The sequence below is a fragment of the Physeter macrocephalus genome, chromosome 1 (genome assembly GCF_002837175.3).
Source record: "Physeter macrocephalus isolate SW-GA chromosome 1, ASM283717v5, whole genome shotgun sequence".
NCBI classification, from domain to species: domain Eukaryota; kingdom Metazoa; phylum Chordata; class Mammalia; order Artiodactyla; family Physeteridae; genus Physeter; species Physeter macrocephalus.
This window is the reverse complement of record NC_041214.2, coordinates 91,988,925-92,004,975: the sequence shown is the minus strand read 5'-3', so window position 1 is coordinate 92,004,975 and position 16,051 is coordinate 91,988,925. Positions and strand designations below refer to the sequence as shown.

The window sequence follows — 16,051 nt, the reverse complement described above, 5'->3', positions numbered from 1 at the left end:
GGCCTCTCCCGTTGCGGAGCACAGGCTCCGGACGCGCAGGCTCAGCGGCAATGGCTCACGGGCCCAGCCGCTCCGCGGCATGTGGGATCTTCCCGGACTGGGGCACGAATCCGTGTCCCCTGCATCGGCAGACGGACTCTCAACCACTGCGCCACCAGGGAAGCCCAGGAGTCTGGATTTTAACCTAAGTTCTTAGTGCAATGGATTTTACTGAAGAATTTTGAGTAAGAGAGTGTCACTTTTTGCCACTGAATGGAGAAGGGATTGGAGGGGCACAAGAAAGGAAACGGGGACACATGGCCTGAAGATACAGTAGTGGTTTAGGTGAGAAATGTGGATGATTTGGACAAAGGCGTGATAGAGAAGGAGGAAAAAAGTAGACAGATTAGATGCAGAGTTGACCTGACGTGCAAAGTCATCAGCTGGAAGTGAGGAAGAGATGAAGAGAGGATATAAAGAGTTTGGGGAATTGTCATTGGGGAAAGAGGTAAGGTTACTATAGAAACAGAGGATCAGATGGATCTCAGGCCCATACTGAGTGAATACTCAAGAGGTTGACCATTTTCATTTTATAATGTCATCAGTTTGCACAGGACTTTTTCAGTGTGCACTACTAATAGTATTCACGTTACCAGGCATTAGTTATTCTTTTTCCTTTCTAGGCCCCTCTACTCAACCGGGAAAAGGCATTGTTATATACAATCAAAAGTCTCTGGATCTCATGGCAGTACCCAGAACAGCGCTAGGCACGGAACAATCATTCAATAAATGCTAACAGGGATCTCAGGCTCACCGGCCTTCAAACTTCATCCGTTCTCTAAAGCAGGATTCCACTGAAATCATACTCCTGTTCACAAAAGTCCCAGATATCTCCACTTATCTCAAGGGTGGTTCAATCCACTGTAACAGTCACAATACCCTCATGTGTGAAACAGCACTGGGAGGATGGAGGGATACTGGACCTATATACGATGGTCAAAAATCTGGGCGCTACAATTTGAAAAAAGCCACGTTCACTAGAAAGCAAATAGTTTTCCTCATAGCTTACTGCAGGGCCGAAGAGACAAACGGCCACATGAGAGGTGCCAAGAGTCAGTTGACACAGGTTGTACTCACGGTCTGAGTTCTGCCTAGCACCTACCTTCTTCCTCTCCAGATTCAGAGTCCTCATTAGTGATCGCCCCGGAGTCTGCTGCCATGGAGATCACTACACGGGCTCCACCCGAACCCAAAAGTGAAGTGGAGCGGGAGCCGGGTCAGAGAGAGGACAAAACCCGGGGTCTGAAGCCGCAGCACAGGAGTGAGCCGCAGCCGCCGATACCGGGCTCTTCCGGAAGCGGAACGCGCGTGAAAGTCACGTGACGGGCACTGGGCGGGGCCACGCGGTTTATTTTGATTCTTGAGTGGTGGAAATGTGAACACGTGGTCGCGGTTGTGGTGCTTTTTACTTTCCCCAGACCGTAATCGTCTTCCGGTGTAGACTTTTCTTGGCTTCTTTTCAGGTTTTCCTCAAGTCCTTCCTTTTCGCCTTGGCGCTTTCTTCCTCCCAACAGTATTGGAGTTTTAGGGAATGGTTTGCTTTTTTGTGGGGCTCGGAGCAGTGGAAAGTGGCTCTGCGTTTGCTTACTCTGCAGTTGCTCTTAGCCTTGGATATCAGGAGAGCTCACGCTTCTCTTCCCCTTCTCTTCCCGACTCTCTTGCCCTTCTGGCAGCAAAATGATCCACCTGGTTTTCGTGGCTACCGGGCGATGTGAACCTCAGGCACATATTCTTTAATTGAGTTGCCTGTGACTCATTTCCCGACCAAAACGAGCCAAATCGCTTGACTTAGGTTTTCAAGGACACTAACCGACAGCTGTCAGGCTTTTGGATTTGTATATCAAAATAACCGGTTGCTTGGTCAGGAGATCGACAGCCTCCACTCTTCTCGTTTACTCTTCGTGTAGTCAAAATCATAATAACTGGAGATGAATCTAGGTCATTTGGGGGCAAAAATCTTCCAGCTTTAATCAAAATATCTTTATTGCTCTTCTGTTAATAACAGGCAAAAGAGTAGAAAGAGATCTATATCGTATATATACATGAATGAAATTGACTCGTTTTTAATTTCCTCATTGGGTATGTAAAGCACACAAAAAATGACTGATTAAACAAGGCTGTACTTACTGTACATAAAAAACAAATGATTTTCATGCGGCAATCCTCTGGGTTCCCTACTACGCCTAAACCTTATCCTATCTCCCTCTCTAATTTATGAAGTTATAAACCCAACAGAAATGAGAATAAACCCAATATAGAAGCAAGCAATACATGGCTTAAGTGACTGGAGATCTCCGAGCTGTTTATTAGGCACAGGACGTCAACTTGGACACTTCCCCCAGCAATCCCGGGTTCCTAGCCCAGCCTCCTGTACTACAGCCCCTCCGGGAGTTTCCTTTTCCTGGGGCTCAGTGGCGTTCCTCCCTGCCTTCCCAATTCCTCCCGGTTCCCGCTCTGGGACACCGGCTCCACTCCCTCTTTCGCCGAGGTTGCCTCTCCACCACCCGGCGAGAGGCTAGCCCGGTTACCGCACCCCAGCCCCTCCTCGCCAGTCGCACCTGCCCCGCCTCCCGGGCCGGGGCCGGCTCGCGCGGCGCAGGCGCAGCAACGCGGCCGCGAGGCCGAGGACGACCAAAGCAACCTCGGCCTCTACCTTCTCTGACAGTATCCGCGCTGGGCAGCGGCCCCGTGGGCCGCGCGTCGTAATGGGCTCGGGCTGGAGCAGCGAGGAGGAGCGGCAACCGCTGCTGGGACCCGGGCTCGGGCCTGCGCCGGGGGCTGCTTGGAGAAGCAGGGGGGAGGCGGCGGCGGCGGCGCTGCCCGCGGCAGCCCCGAGTCCCGGGAGGGTGTACGGGCGCCGCTGGCTGGTGCTGCTGCTCTTTTCGCTGCTGGGGTTCGTGCAGGGCCTGGTCTGGAACACCTGGGGCCCTATCCAGAACTCGGCGCGCCAGGCCTACGGCTTCTCTAGCTGGGACATCGCGCTCCTCGTGCTCTGGGGGCCCATCGGCTTCATGCCCTGCTTCGCGTTCATGTGGCTCTTGGACAAGAGAGGTGAGGGGGTCCCGGGAACGCCGGCCGGCGATGTCACTCCTGGGGAGCCGCCTCCCTCGGCTTCGTTTTAGGGGTTGTGTGAGGTGACCGAACGTTGCTGGCATCCCATTCCTGACTAGGAACACTGTGTCCCCAAAGCAACAAATGAGGGAAGGCTTCTTTGTAGATACTATGCTTTCATCAAGGCCAATTATGCAACAGCAGGGTTTAAGCGATCTCAAGTTTTTGCATATTTGGACATCAGAGCATCCCCGTGCACGTGCTATGTGTGTTTTTTACACCTGACAAAAATGACTGTTGCTTTGACTTCAAAGGGATTTGGGGATTTTGAGGGTGAAAGGTCAGAAAATAGACTGATGATGCTCAGATACAAGGAAGTAATGAGCTGGCTTTGCATAATAGATGACTCAAGCCCAGGAAGAGCTGTTGGGGAACGCGGATCTGACGCTTTGGTTTCTGGAAAATGGTGCACAGCAGCTTTAAAGTGTGTGTATGTGACTAGGTGCAAGTGTCAGTTGAGATTTTTAACTCTCAGATGAAGCTTGCAGATGAATGAAGACTCGCTTTTCATAGAGAATACTCTGGACAGACATCTCACTTTACCACTTGCCAGTATGATTCTGTGAGGAGAAAAAAAGGTCATAGGATTGAATGATTAGGCATTGAATTACACCAGACAAGTATGGGTAAATGATTCATGATCAATGTGATGTAGCTGCTAAAAAGCGCAGGACAGTTTTAGGCACAGAAGTGTAGTATCTAAAACAAGAGAAATCGTTTGAAATGCTCTATTCTAGTGTTCAGTTCTGAGCGTTAATTTTTAGAAGGCCATGGGCAAACGGGAGAGCTTTAAAAGTTGTGTGACAAGAATGTAAAGGATGTAAAAATCATAATGTGTCAGATGAAGGGAATTGGGTGTGTCAAGCTTCAAAAAGAAACTTGAGGCAGAATATAAATATGTGAAGACCAAGTAAATGAGGAATTAGGCTTAATGTGCATAGTTCTAGAAGGAAGAACTAAACTGAGTAAAGTTACAAAGGGCTGTAACTCAAAGGGATACAGGGAAGAACCTTCTAACAATGAAAGTGTCCAGCCCTGGAAGGTGTGGAACTTCCAGGTAGAGCAAGTACTTAGGCAGAGATATGTGCTAGATGCTGAGGAAGGGTTTCTTGTACTGAATGGAGGTTTTCTTTGTTTGGATTTGTTTGTTTTTAAAATAAATTTAGACTTTATTTGGATTTCACCAGTTTTTCCACTAGTGACTTTTTTTTTTTCCTGTTCCAATATTCAGTCGAGGGTCCCAAATTGCATTTAGTTGTTATTTCTTGTTAATCTCCTTCAATCTGTGACAGTTCCTCTGTCATTCCTTACAAGGTTGGATAACTTAAGGGGAAATGCTATTTTATTGTTTCTTTTTAGTTGTTATTTCTTGTTAATCTCCTTCAATCTGTGACAGTTCCTCTGTCATTCCTTACAAGGTTGGATAACTTAAGGGGAAATGCTATTTTATTGTTTATTAACTTTTTATCAGGAACATTTTTCAATATTATTCCCTAAATTTAGCCAGCCTTGTTTTTATGGTAGAAAAATGTTAATTTTGTCCTTTTTATTATAGTCATATCTACTATCCATGGCCAGATAAATTAGGGACTACCTATTCTCTTTATAAAATAAGTTACTTTAGGAGTTCTTTCAGAGTTTCTATGACTATATGGTGAATTCTATTTTATGTTTTCTGTTGGTTAGAGCAACAAAAAATAAATTTAAACTTCTCTCAGGAAGTGGTTTCCTTTTCAGTAGGAGAAAGCCAGTTTCCTTCCATATGTTGACTGTCCTGCTGCATATGTCCTATTTGTATACATAAAAGTAAGTTCCTGGTATCCCTGGGTACTAAAGTGTCTTTCTCCCTAGAGGATAGGTCTGGTCTTCCTGCTGCCATGGGTCCACCCAACTTAGTAGAAGACCAGTTATCTTTCTGAAATCGGTTTTGTACCCTCTCAGTCCTTTTCATTTTCCAGCAAGGAGATAAAAGGGGACTACCTAGTGAGATAATAGGAGACCAAAAGTGAGTGTGCCCTAGAAGCTTAATGAAGAAAATTTCAACAAGGAGATAACACCTAAATTTGTGCTAAGCTCTAGGGAGATAACCCTCATGGAGCCTACATTCTAGTGAGGAGATCCAGGCAAAAACAACAATAAAATTAAATATTTAGTGTGTCAGATGGTGATAAATGTTTTAGAGAAAAATGAAGCAAGGCAGGGAGAAAGGGGATGTGATTGGGTGATACTCTCTCTAGACTGTCAGGGAAGGACTTACTGGTAATGTGTGTTTGAGCAGAGACCTGAGCGGAAAAGGAAACCTACCTTGTCAATTCTGGACAGGACTGTTTTAGACAAAGACAAAGGTCTTAAACTTGTTTGGCATATCTGAGAAAGAGCAATATGGCTTCTGTGGCTGAGTTGAGCCATAAGGGAAACCACAGTAGAAGGTGAGGCCAGAGAGGTGGTGAGAGGCTGAAATCATGCAGGGCCTCCTAGGTCACTGTAAGGACACTGGCCATGAAGGAGTGAGGAGGGCTCACTCCACTGGAAGGTTTGAGCAGAAGAGTAAAATGATGACTCTGCTATTGTCTTGAGAACAAGAGCCAGAGCAGGGAGACCGGTTGGGAGGCTGTTGGAATAGCTCAGATGGGGCTGATGCTGATTTCCAACTGGGATGACAGTAGTGAAGGATTTGAGTATTGTTGATGGATAGGCGGAGGTGGAGTGTGAGAAAAGGGGAAGATTTAAGATGTTTCTCAACTTTTTTAGCATTAGTAATTGGGAGAACCAAGCTGCAGTTTACTGAGTTGTAGAAGATTGTGGAAGGAGCATTTGGGGGTAGATGGCATGCAGATCAGGAATTTGAAATGCCTATTAGATACAGGACAAGCTAAACTGTCAGTTTATTCCCTGAGCAATAAATTTGTGATTTGTCAGCCTATAATGGTATTTAGAGTCTTGGAGCTGAGTGAGATCACCTGTGGAGAGGGTGCTTGCTTCAGAAGAAGACTGAGCCTGGGGCATTCCAACATTCAGAGCCTGGGAAGATAAGGAAGAACCAGCTAGTGAGGACTGAGAGTAGAGCCTTGGGTTTAGCAACATGGAAATCTTTGGTATCCTTTAAAAGAATAGTCTCCCTGGAGTGGTGGGGGTGAGTTCAAGAGTGTAGACATTATGGCAAACACACTGTAAAGGGCAGCAGAGAAATGAGGGAGTAGCCAGGGGGAATGTGGCTACTGAGAAAGTATTTTTAAAGATAAGAGAGAAAAAAAAAAGAGAAGAGATACTAAAGCATATCTCTGGAATGCAGTATCCTAATGGATCCAGTAGAAAGGGAGAAATTGACAATGTTGGAGGGAAGGGGAAGAACTGCTGTAGCCATGCCCTTGACTAAGCAAAATGGGATGCAGTCCTCCAGAGTACAAGTAGACAGGTTGGCCTTAGATAGACGTGTCGACAGCTAATTCTTCAGTAGTAACAGAAGAAAAGGTAGAGTGTATAGATACGGATGCACATGGTGGATGGGAGGAGCTTGTGGGAGTTGTCTTTGTGTACAGTTCTCGGAAAATAGAAAGCAAAATTACCAGCTGACAACGAGGATAGGAGAACAATTCTTGGAAGGCTGAGGAGACACGATAAGTTGTAGTACTAGTTCCTAGGAAAGGAGAGAACACACCGACTAGAAAATTGTAGGGCAGCTCAGGGGGCCTGCTTTAAGTGACTGGGCATAATTTCAAGTGAGACCAATCAGCATGGCCGTTTGTTTTCCTCCAACCTGTTCTGTTGGGCAAACACAGGCATGGGCAGAGTTGGCAGAGAGAGAGATCACCAGAGTTGCGGTTTGCCAAGTGTGTAGGACTAAGAAAGTGTAGGCCAGGAGTAGAGGATTATGTAGAGAGTGATATAACAATGGACCATGGAATATAAACTGGGTAAAGAAGAAAAGGAAACACCTGAGGTAGATGAGGAAAAAGTAGGAGGCTCCAAAATTGTCATTCCCAATGGATGAAAAGTTTAGAGTACTAGAAGGAATGTGTGGGAAGGAGAGGAGGTCATGGTTGAAGAATGGGACGCTTAAAATTGGGATTATGTCGTGGACGCAATTACGGTAAAGTTAAGGTCAGAGTATAACAAAGAGAGTGGACAACCGAGGTAGGGTAGAGGGCAGGATTGTGGAATAAGAAGTCAGGGGACTGAGAGGGCAGGATATTGAAAGGATCATATCTGGTATTGAAATCACCAGATTCATGAAAGAAGTAGTGTCCTCAGGAGTAATAACGAGCCGAAACAGTTTCAAGCCATGAGGGCAAATGACGTGGAGGCAGGTATGTGGTGGTCTGCAGACAGCTGCAGCAGGGAGTGGTGAGTATGACAGTCAGACAGAATTGGATCCAAGGCTGTTCTGGCCATGATGGATTAACAGGAACTGGATTTATCCTTCCATCTTAAACAACTAAAAACAGAAAACAAAATCAAAGTATACGAAACAGTGGTTTTCAGACATTGGACAAAAGGTAGAGCAGATCAGTGATCCTTAAGATTACTTCACACAGAGATCTGTAGTTCAAACAGAGCCCCACAGTTTTCCCAAGTCGAGGAGACAGTTGAGAAGTCCTAAGAAGCCACCATAGCTAGAATTCTTAGGGTAGAGTACCAGAAAGGAAAAGGGTTCATAGAGAGTTCTAGATCTGCAGGGAGTTCCTCTTGAGTCTTCAGCTGAGCACTGATTAGCAGTTACACATGAAGAAACTACTTAAGTCTGAGAAAAGGACTATGAAAAAGGAACAGGCAGAAAAATTCTCGAAGTTCACACAAGGCTGGGAATTGTTCACATTCCCAATAGCCAGAATGGGAAAACCTCATAATACATAGGAGGTTTGGTTGAATACTCAGAAGGGTGTTGCCTCGGCAGTAAAGACAAACAGAGCTCTAAACTAAAGGCTGCTCTGGTTCCACCTAATAAAGCTTAAAAGTACTGCTTGAACAGATTAAAAATAACTGTATCCCAGAACATTGTTCAAAAATATTTAAAGGAGTTGAAAAAAAAAATCCATCACCCAACAAAATTCAGAATGCCTGACATCTAAATCAGAAATTACCAAGCGTGCAAAGAAGGAGGAAAATACAACACATAAAGAGGAGAAAAAGCAATCAGTAGAACAGACCAAGAAATGGCACAGATGATAGAATTAATAGACAGGGACATCAAAGCAGCTACTGTGAATAAATATACTACATATATTCAAGAAAACAGAACAAAGCATGTTAAGGAGAGACATGGAAGACAAAAAGTCCAACATTAAATTTCTGGAGATGAAAATGTAACCTGTGTCTGAGACCAAAAAAATACACTGGACAGGATTTAAGAGCAGATTAGACATTGTAGAAAAAAAGATTAGCAAACTTTAAGTTGTAGTAATAAATACTATCCAAAGTGGAACACAGGAAAAAAAAAAAAAACCATAGGTATCAGGGAGCAGGACAGTTTTAAGTGGCCTAATATACATATTAGAGTCCCAGATGAGAAGAGATTGGTAAAGGGAGAGGGCATGGATTGAGATAAAATGGGGAGGAAAAATTGAAGAAATAATGCCAGAAAATTTTCCACATTTGATGTTATCCATAAACCCAGAAATCTAAGAAATTCAAGAATCCATTTTGAGGAAACAGCATGAAGAAAAAAACCACACCAAGCAAATCTCAGCGTGCATAACACTACAGCAAGGCACATCATAATCATAGTGCTTAAACCAGAGGAAATCAAAGCATCGAGAGAAGCCTGGGCGCTTTAGTGGGGAGGGAGTAACAATGATCTGGAAGGGCCTGGGGAAGCACTGTCCTCAGGGAAGAGGTTTCAGAGTAGTAAAAAGGTGAAGGCAGTGAAGAGCTTGAAAATATAGGGATTCTACTGATCCACTGATTCTGAGCGCTCCAGGAGTCACAGTGGAAAGATCTGGGGAGTTGAGGCGCTGGCAGAGATGAGGTCGGATTTGGGTATGCATGAAGCCCTGTTGGTACGAGGATGACCTGTGAATCTTGGGTCTCTTGTGACCAGTGTGAACAGGAAAAGCAGGCATTATGTGGTTAGTCCTCCTGGTGTCCAAGGCAGATCAGGGTGGCGAGGCCAGGCTGTAGCTCTTGGGGGTGGGGACAGGTGGTCTTGCCAGGAGCAAGCAGAGCTTCACTCCAGCTGATGGAAGTGTGGGGCCTGGGAAGGGTGGTTTTACCAGATCAAACTCATTTCCGTGCATCTACTACACATGGTTTGTGTGGTGGGGTGTTTTTTTGCTTTTGGGTTTTGTTTTTTTTTTTGCAATCATGTTTTTAGGCACCGATTGTAGAGATTCTCTTCCTGTACCCAATAGGTTCCTGGCATAAGGAGTTATCTCATCCATTGGAAGGGGGCTTCCTGCAGAGTCTGGATGCCATATTTGAGCAGAATTTATTTTAATTTTCAATCATGTTTGGTTTTCCAAAATTATTCCCGTACCTTTCATCAGATGGTTTTTGCACTCACATCCTAGTACTGTAATCACTTGGGATCTATTTATATGAAGGTCCTAGATGTCTCATAAGCATATTTTCCTGGGGTCCTCATACCTCTCCTTCCCAAAGTCAGTTGTTATCTTTTTGATTTCATGGAACTGCAGAGTCCTGCCTTGTCAAGATTCAAATGAGATCAAGAAAGCATTCAATTCAAAACTGAGCAGCAGCTGAGGTAGATTAAGTAATACTTGGCAACAGTTAAAAGTTAGCAAGCCACAAGTTGGACCTGCAAGCTTGCTTTATAATAATCAGCTTTTCACAACTTTTTTATTCTTAATAGTTTATATTAGCTGTTATATTGTCATATGTTTGATAAAAGTCATAATTGAGTAGAAAAGTGTGCTAGCTTTCAGCAGTTGTAATAGGAAACCTAGTTATTTGGACCGTAGGGCCATAAACAGTGTCCCGCTGACCACTTGGTGGCTGTTTACCTTAATTACGAACCAAATATTAGAAAAAAAATAAACATCATGTAGAATGTAAGCCTTATAGTCCCAAATCTATAAAATTTTATCTCATAGGGCACCCAGTATAACCTTATAAGAGCAACGTTTTGCAAGTTTAGGATATTTATGACCATGAATGTTCTTTTTATTAATTACACTCTATTTCCTATGGCTATAATGTGGTTTTAAAATCTGTGTTCTGTTAGTAGATGCAGTAAATGAGCAGTATGTATGCATTACTTGTTCCTGAGAAGCGCAGTTTTCTACCGGATTACTTCTGCCAAATTATATTAATCATATTCAGATCATATAAAGCTCAGTTCATATCACAAATTACCCTCAAGGTAACGTGTGTGTGCCTGATCTGAATCTCAAGTTTATTTTCCTTGCTGTGTTTAATCTAGATAATTATAGTTTTGTTGACTTCCAATTTCCTTCAAGCAGAGAAGCCCTTTGAAAACCAAACATTTAACCTTCTCCCCCTGCCAAAAAAAAGCAAGATCTGAAAAAAAACAAAGAAAATTTGCATTAAATAGTTTAAGTCTATTCACTGTGAAATGGTTTCAAGGAGGTGCTGAGTTTGGGAAAAATTGTAAGAAATGTTGCCACCTTTGCGACTGCTACAAGCAGTAAGGCAGCATTGATTTAGTAATAGAAAAGTGCAGCATTCCAACAGTAGGAAGATGTAGTCCTGTTATATTATTCTGCCATAGATAGACTATTGTGCCTATTTTTGTTTACCTTAGTTTTTTTTCACATTCTATTTTTAATTTTTTAATTTTTTTAACATCTTTATTGGAGTATAATTGCTTTACAATTGTGTGTTAGTTTCTGCTTTATAACAAAGTGAATCAGCTATACATATACATACATCCCCATATCCCCTCCCTCTTGCGTCTCCCTCCAACCCTCCCTATCCCACCCCTCTAGGTGGACACAAAGCACGGCTCTGATCTCCCTGTGCTGTGTGGGTGCTTCCCACTAGCTATCTATTTTACATGTGGTTACCTTGTTTTTATATTTTATATTCTCTTTTGCCCTGTTATCCATGTAACCGACCATTGGTGCACATTTTCAAAATAATTGATTGTATTTGGAATACAAAAGGAAAAGCTATCTGATCCACATTATCTAAAACCCTAAACTATGCTTTTTTTTTAACAGCATCATTCTATAAGTTGAAAGCCATCCAATAAATCAAGAAAAATTAAAAGACTATTATTGTATTAATAATCAGAGGGTTCTAATAGACCATTTCCTAAGACCCTGTAACAAACTTGTCCTCATTATAAGATAAAAGAAGTAATTGGCCACTTGTCATTTTTTGAGAAAATTTAAAGCATTCTATCATCTTAAACTTTTTAGGGGCAGTTTAGAATTTTTTTATTAACAGCTTGCATTCGAAAATTAGAAATTTTATATTTGAGATATAAAACGAAAATACCTTGTCTTTTAAAATTATTTTCTATATTTTTTATTGTTATATCTGAACAAAGCATTCTAGCCATTCATTTTGAAAAACAGGAGCTAATAGAACTTTTTCCTCTATCCTCGATGTGATCATTCAAGTTTTCTATTAAAGTTAGAATAATTTCATTTTCAGCATGAGAGGTTTTTTTTTCCCCATATTGGGAGTTATAGAGAAAAGCTGTATTAGAATATAATACCAGTATGACTGAGTAAAAAATCTTTGTTCTTAACATTGACTTACTTGAAAAGAAAATAGAAAATAATCCAGATATTTTTGTTTCCTTTTAGGTCTTCGGATAACTGTGCTTCTGACATCCTTCCTTATGGTTTTGGGAACTGGTCTAAGATGCATACCTGTATCAGACTTAATGCTTAAAAGAAGGTAAATCATATAAATAACAAAATTTTTTCTCTGCTGTTTTCTCTTTTGTTATGAGTATATTATATATGTTTGGTTATAAGCTGTTAGTAAACAGTTCCATTTTTAAGATCAGTAGAGGGTCATATTTATAGTAGCATTTTTTTTCCTGACGTGATTAATTCAGAGGACATTTGTTAGTTGTCATGTGGAAGACACTATACTAGTTGTTGTGTAAATAAATAGAGAACAAGTTAATCTTCATGCTATCTGGGAGCTATAACCATGGGAAAATAATAGTATAACATAAGGAAGAATAATGTAGTTAATGCCATAGAAGATTTATAAAATTGCCCCAAGAGACTAAGATAAGTTTTGGCTGAGGATCTCAAAAGGAAGGGCTCATGAAGAAGGTGATAATTAAAGTAAGCATTGAAGGATAAGTAGAATTTTGATAACTATAGTTAGGGGAATGATATTCCAGGGTAGAGGAACAACAGAAACAGAAGCACAGAGGCAGGTAAGCACAGGCCTCTTCCAGGATGGGTAGGTAGCTTCATTTCTGTACAGCAGCATTTCTGTACCTGGGGTCCATGGATTTATTCTCAGGGGCTGCAGGGTATATGAAGATGTAAAAAATTTTGTTTTCCTTTTGGTTATAATATTAAAAGATTTTTTAACCAATAATAATCTGTAATTAAGACATTTTTATTCACCAGGATATCAGTTTCCTAGTATTTATCAAACTGGGATCCTTGGATTTGACCTTAAGAGCCATTGAGAAAATTTTTCCCCTTAAAAAGGAGCATAAATTACTCAAGTTTGGGAGACACTGGTGTACAGAATAAGACATAAGAATGGAATATAAAGAGATGAGTTTAGAAAAGGGTATCCTGAGTGTGAAGGATATTGATGCCATCCTGTAAAACTGCAGTTTCTCACTGGACAGTTGGGAGCCACTTAGGTTCTTAATCAGCAGCAAAAGGATCAGACGTATATGAGGTAAACTATTGATTTGAAGTCTATAGGATTGATTACAGAGGGTTGAGAGTGCCAGCAGGAAGCCTGGAAAGATGCAGTGAGAGCCCAAGCTGGAGTCATTGTTTTGTTTTATTTCTTTTTTCATTTATTAGTTCATTTATTTGACAAAATTCACTGAGCTCCTGTGTGCCAAGCTCTCTTCTGCACATGGGGAATATAGCAGAAAACACAATAGAAAAATCTGTACCTCATGGAGTTTACATTCCAGTTGGGGAGACTGGCAATAAACTAGATAAATAAGTTAAATATATAGTATGTGCTATGGAAAGAAAAATAAAATAGGAAAGAAGGATTTGAAACGTCAGTGGAAGGATGGTGAAATTTCAGAAAGAATGGGCAAAAAAACTCTTACTGGGAAGATACCTTTTGGGGAAAAAGCTTGAAGGAATGAATGGACAATGCATTATGTAGGGGACAAGCATTTCAGGCAGAGAGAAGAGCAAGTATAAAGGGTGGGAAAGGAAGAGCACGCCTGGCAGGGAGGCTGGTAGGGCTGGAACCGCTGAACCAGAGACTTCATGGGGATAGTGGTAGGAAATTAGACTAGCGCAGTTATGGGTGGTGGCGGGAGTGTGAGACCAGGTCCTTCAAGACCTCGTAAGGACATCACCTTTTTCTGAGCTAGGAGATCATTAGCAGCTTTGAGCTGAGGAGAACCATGGTCACAGGCTGCTTTATTGAGAATAGACTGATGTTGAAGGTCTAGGGCAAGAGTGAGGAGACCAGGTAGGGAACCAGTAAAATAAACCAGGTGAGAGATGATGGTGGCTTGAGCCATAGTGATGGCAGTGGTGGCGGTGAGAAGTGGTCAAATTCTGATTATATTTTGAAGGATTTGCCAGTGGATTGAATAAAGGGAATAAGAGAAAATGAGGAATCCAGAGTGACTCCCTTGCCCTGGGAAGTTGTAGGAATGGAAAGGATAGCACAGATGCGAGAGAGAACATGAGAGAAAGATATCAGAGGTGATATGATTGAGGTTGCACTCTGGAGACTCTGAAATTGTTGATTCCATTAATAGAGACATGGGGCACAGGAGGAGGAAGGAATGGATTTTAGGTACAAGATGTTGACTTTCATTTGGAACAGAATTTTTCACTTCAAAATAAATGCTGTTCCTTTTCAAATTTTCAAAATATGTTATCTTTCCAGAAAATTTAGAGTACATGTGTTTCATATTTTAAAAGGCAGATAGGGCTTCCCTGGTGGCGCAGTGGTTGAGAGCCCGCCTGCCGACGCAGGCGACACGGGTTCGTGCCCCGGTCCGGGAAGATCCCACATGCCGCGGAGCGGCGAGGCCCGTGAGCCATGGCCTCTGAGCCTGCGCGTCCGGAGCCTCTGCTCCGCAACGGGAGAGGCCACAACAGTGAGAGGCCCGCGTACCGCAAAAAAAAAAAAGGCAGATAGCAAAATCATTTGGGTTCCTGTGGAACATTGGTCTTCATTTCCTATCCTTCTGCGTGAGGTTTTAACAGATGAGTTTCATTGTGTTTGAGATGTTCTTAATTTTTCAAATATCCAGTGTTTTTTAAGCATCTACAGTCTTTAAGTACAGATTTCAGTGTAAGCTTAAATTCAACAATACAGTCTTTAAAAATTCCTACTGGTATTTTTGTTAGCTTTTCTTCTGTTTGGGCCATCCATTCTATTGCTTCTCTCTAATCTTTTATCCCTTCATATCCTTTTCAGATATAAAATTATAGGAATAATAAAGAGTTGATTCTGTTGGTAGAGAAAATGGTATGAAAAATAGAGCTCATAAAGAAATGTAAACAAAGATAGGAAAGGAAAGAAAGAGAAATAAAATAAAGAGTTACGAGAGATTGAACCTTTCATAAAAAGGAAGTAAAAGTTGAATTTTCTGTCTTTGTGTGTTCACCTATAAGGAATGTTAGGATATTATCCCCTTGAAATGAGACTTCACTTTATGTCTCTACATTATTTCTTTAGAGCAGTATTATTAACAATGCATATGCAGCTATTAAAATGAAAATGCTGCAATTAGAATGCATATTTTGACTAGTAGTTTCAATAGATCACCACTTTTAAGCTTCAGTCTCCATCTGACACTGAAGAGGAAGGGATAGAGACCTTTAATATGAATTTGGCTAGCACTGAAACAAGTATTTAGCGATCTTTTTCTGTGCCCTGTTCCACTTGGAGCTTTTTGAGCTTCTGACCCAGCCTCTGAACAGTGTCCCTGCACCTTTTACTTCCTGTATTTTATCTTCTATGAGTCTTAAGACATGAGAGTAGCAGCTTTCTGACAAGCCCTTTCCTCAACACAACTATTATTACCACCTTCCTAACGGTGGTCTACCTCTTCATAGTATCAATAATTCTTTCATCTGCAGAGTACCAATGAAAATTCAAGAAAAATTATTTTGCCACTTTTATTAACATCACAAATAAAGAACTTAGAATAATGAACTATAAAGCATGTTTTCTATGATTGGGAAGCAAATCATACCAAAAAAATTACAGGTGGCATTGCTCTATCGCACCAGTTGGCATTACTTTATAGTGTGAAATACAATATAGCATGCCCAGTAAACAATTTACAAACTTCTAGAAGGTGAACTTATAGTAGGTCATATCTGCTTTTAATCATAGGGTGTATCCAGTGATTCTCATCACATATTATCTTTCAATTCAGTGTAATTTTCATTAATATTAACAATAGATTACTAACATGTGTTAGATAGTTAAATAGTATGGTTCTAGTAAACACAGATTTTCTAGAAATACACTCCATTGTGAAATGCTTTGTAGCTGGCAATATTACATTTAAAATGACCATACCAGAAAAGACGAATTGTTTACTAAATGGTTTTATGATAACTGCTCAGCTATCTGAAAAAAAAAATGAAGAGCCCTAAGTCTCTGCCTTACCACTTAAGTAAATTCCAATTGGATCAAGCATTTAAATATAAAAAATGAACCATAGAAGTATTAGAAAATGAGACTGGTTTTTAATACTCTTAAAATGGGGAAGACCTTCCAACTAAGACACAAATCCCAGAAGCCATAGGAAAGCTTAATACTTTTGACTACATAA

General features: G+C 41.5%; 2 protein-coding genes across 15 annotated transcripts in view; one reads left to right on the top strand and one right to left on the bottom strand.

Annotated features, from left to right (window-relative positions):
• The window catches only part of HSPBAP1 (HSPB1 associated protein 1), a 90,852-nt gene extending 89,206 nt beyond the window's left edge, over positions 1-1,646 (bottom strand). For 3 of the 11 annotated variants that reach the window (XR_008617363.1, XR_003680946.2, XR_008617365.1), the window contains exon 1: positions 1,142-1,643. Coding sequence is in view for 4 of the 11 variants with exons in the window: in XM_055084941.1 (XP_054940916.1) it covers positions 1,142-1,199 (58 nt within the window). In the remaining 7 variants the exon portion in view is untranslated. Of the gene's footprint in view, positions 1-1,141 lie in introns of all 11 variants that reach the window. The other 8 variants (XR_008617371.1, XM_055084941.1, XM_055084945.1 and 5 more) reach the window with 5 other exon arrangements.
• A 1,088-nt stretch (positions 1,647-2,734) lies between these two features.
• SLC49A4 (solute carrier family 49 member 4) overlaps positions 2,735-16,051 on the top strand; it is a 92,893-nt gene continuing 79,576 nt past the window's right edge. For all 4 annotated transcript variants that reach the window (XR_003680972.2, XR_003680973.2, XM_024120307.3 and 1 more), the window contains exons 1-2: positions 2,735-3,090; positions 11,883-11,976. Coding sequence is in view for 2 of the 4 variants with exons in the window: in XM_024120307.3 (XP_023976075.1) it covers positions 2,745-3,090; positions 11,883-11,976 (440 nt within the window). In the remaining 2 variants the exon portion in view is untranslated. The remainder of the gene's footprint in view (positions 3,091-11,882; positions 11,977-16,051) is intronic.